Source organism: Silurus aristotelis (assembly GCF_946808225.1).
Source record: "Silurus aristotelis genome assembly, chromosome: 29".
Lineage (NCBI taxonomy): Eukaryota > Metazoa > Chordata > Actinopteri > Siluriformes > Siluridae > Silurus > Silurus aristotelis.
In genome coordinates, this window is record NC_139602.1 from 6,465,552 (window position 1) to 6,468,051 (window position 2,500).

A 2,500-nucleotide genomic window follows, 5' to 3' on the forward strand; every position below is an offset into this window, starting at 1 on the left:
TCGGGATGTTTGCGAGTTCGGCATCTACTTCTTCAAAGGTTCGTGATGATTACGGACCTTTGAAGAAGTAAATGCCGAACTCGCAAACATCCTGAACCATCTAGAGACGTACCAGTGCCATTTGGATCCCGCTACATGTTTGGAGTTTTGACATTGGACCTCCTGGAGTGTTTAAAGGCTCTGGCATGGAGAAGCTGATGCTGGATCTGTGATGATCACAAATGCTGAGCTTATAAAACTAGGAGCTACTAACCATATAGACTGTATAAGACTGCAGAAAGAACATCACTTATAATCTTATACTCCAGTAATCATGTTAGTTCTCACTCTCCAGTGTTCTGTATTGTTGAAAGATTTATGATCAAACTCTTGATGTCACCCAAATGAGGATGGGTTCCCCTTTTGAGTCTGATTCCTCTCAAGGTTTCTTCCTCATAACATCTAAGGGAGTTTTTTACTTGCCACAGTCGCCACGGCTTGCTCATCAGGGACAAATTCACACCATTCACCTTAACTGTTGATTTGTGTAAAGCTGCTTTGAGACAATGTCTGTTGTGAAAAGCGCTATACAAATAAACTTGACTTGACTTGACTTGACTATAAGTATATACTTTGCTGGCATCCTGCATTTGGGTCCAACCACCCGCACCCTGACATATACCCTATATGTCAGGGTGCGGGTGGTTGGACCCTATATGTCAGGGTCCAACCACCCGCACCCTGACATATAGGGTATATAACAGGTAGGTTGTTTAAAACAGATATGGTAGATAACAGGTAGGGTACATAAAAACAGGTCGAGTAGATATCAGGTAGGGTGGATAAAATGGATAGGGCAGATAAAACCGATAGGGTAGATAACAGTATAACCTAAATTAGTAGTAACTATAGGATTACGTCTTCTGTTTGACTTAATAAAAAATTTTGTTTTGTGTGTGTTTCACAGTTGCTGAGGGAGCTGAAGCATCCAAACGTCATTGCACTCCAGAAAGTGTTCTTGTCACACAGTGACCGAAAAGTGTGGCTCCTCTTTGACTACGCAGAGCACGATCTGTGGGTATGTACACACACACACACACACACACACACATATACACACTCACCTAAACACACACACACACTAGTTGTGATACGTCATTTTCACGTAATCACTTCACATATAAAATATTGGTCAAGTATAGCACATGTACTAATCATTCTATATAAATACACACACACACACACACACACACACACACACACACACACACACACACACACACACACATAAACACACAGATAGGGCAGATTAGAACATATAGGTCAGATTAAAACAGATAGGGCAGATTAAACAGATAGGGCAGATTAAACAGATAGGGCATATTAAAACAGATAGGGCAGATTAAACAGATGGGGCAGATTATAAACAGATAGGGCAGATTATAAATAGATAGGGCAGATTAGAACAGATAGGGCAAATATAAACAGATAGGGCAAATTAAAACAGATAGGGCAGATTATAAACAGATAGGGCAGATTATAAATAGATAGGGCAGATTAGAACAGATAGGGCAAATATAAACAGATAGGGCAGATTATAAACAGATAGGGCAGATTCAACAGATAGGGCAGATTAGAACAGATAGGGCAGATTAAAAACAGATAGGGCAGATTAAACACAGATAGGGCGGATTAAACAGATAGGGCAGATTATAAACAGATAGGGCAGATTAAACAGATAGGGCAGTTTAAAACAGATAGGGCAGATTAACCAGATAGGGCAGATTAAACAGATAGGGCAGATTAAACAGATAGGGCAGTTTAAAACAGATAGGGCAGATTAAACAGATGGGCAGATTAAACAGATGGGCAGATTAAACAGATGGGGCAGATTAAACAGATAGGGCAGATTAAAACAGATAGGGCAGATAAGGTAGATCCTCAGGATGTCTCCTAATCCACACTCTCATGAGACCCACATGATAAACCTTTTTATTAGAGACCGCTATACATTTATTTTGGCTGTAGTAGTTTCTATACAAGTATATAATCAGTATTTTTATTTGTTGTCACACACACACACACACACACACACACACACACACACACACACACACACTCAAACTCACACTCAGCACATCATAAAGTTCCACCGGGCGTCAAAGGCCAATAAGAAGCCGATGCAGTTGCCGAGAGGAATGGTGAAGTCTCTGCTGTACCAGATCCTGGACGGCATCCACTACCTCCACGCCAACTGGGTCCTACACCGAGACCTGGTCAGTACACACACACACACACACACATACAAACACACTCTGTCCCTTTGTTTCTCTCTGTCTCTATATATCTCTTTTTCTCTCTGTGTCTGTCACCTCCGCATTTGTCTCTCTGTGTCTTTCTGTCTTTTGATGTCTGCCGGTGTGTCTCTGTCTTTGTGTGTGTCTCTCTACGCCTAACTCCCTGTATCTCTTTGTGTCTGTTTCTTTATGTCTCTCTTGTTGCTTTTTCGAAATGTCTTTGT

General features: G+C 41.2%; 2 protein-coding genes across 3 annotated transcripts in view; one reads left to right on the plus strand and one right to left on the minus strand.

The window, feature by feature from the left end:
• The window catches only part of LOC310722610 (uncharacterized protein), a 676,055-nt gene that overhangs the window by 204,449 nt on the left and 469,106 nt on the right, over window positions 1-2,500 (minus strand). The window lies entirely within an intron of this gene.
• The window catches only part of cdk19 (cyclin dependent kinase 19), a 36,742-nt gene that overhangs the window by 14,797 nt on the left and 19,445 nt on the right, over window positions 1-2,500 (plus strand). The window contains exons 3-4 of the mRNA XM_083535116.1: window positions 947-1,057; window positions 2,115-2,255. Coding sequence (XP_083391242.1) covers window positions 947-1,057; window positions 2,115-2,255 — 252 coding nt within the window. The remainder of the gene's footprint in view (window positions 1-946; window positions 1,058-2,114; window positions 2,256-2,500) is intronic.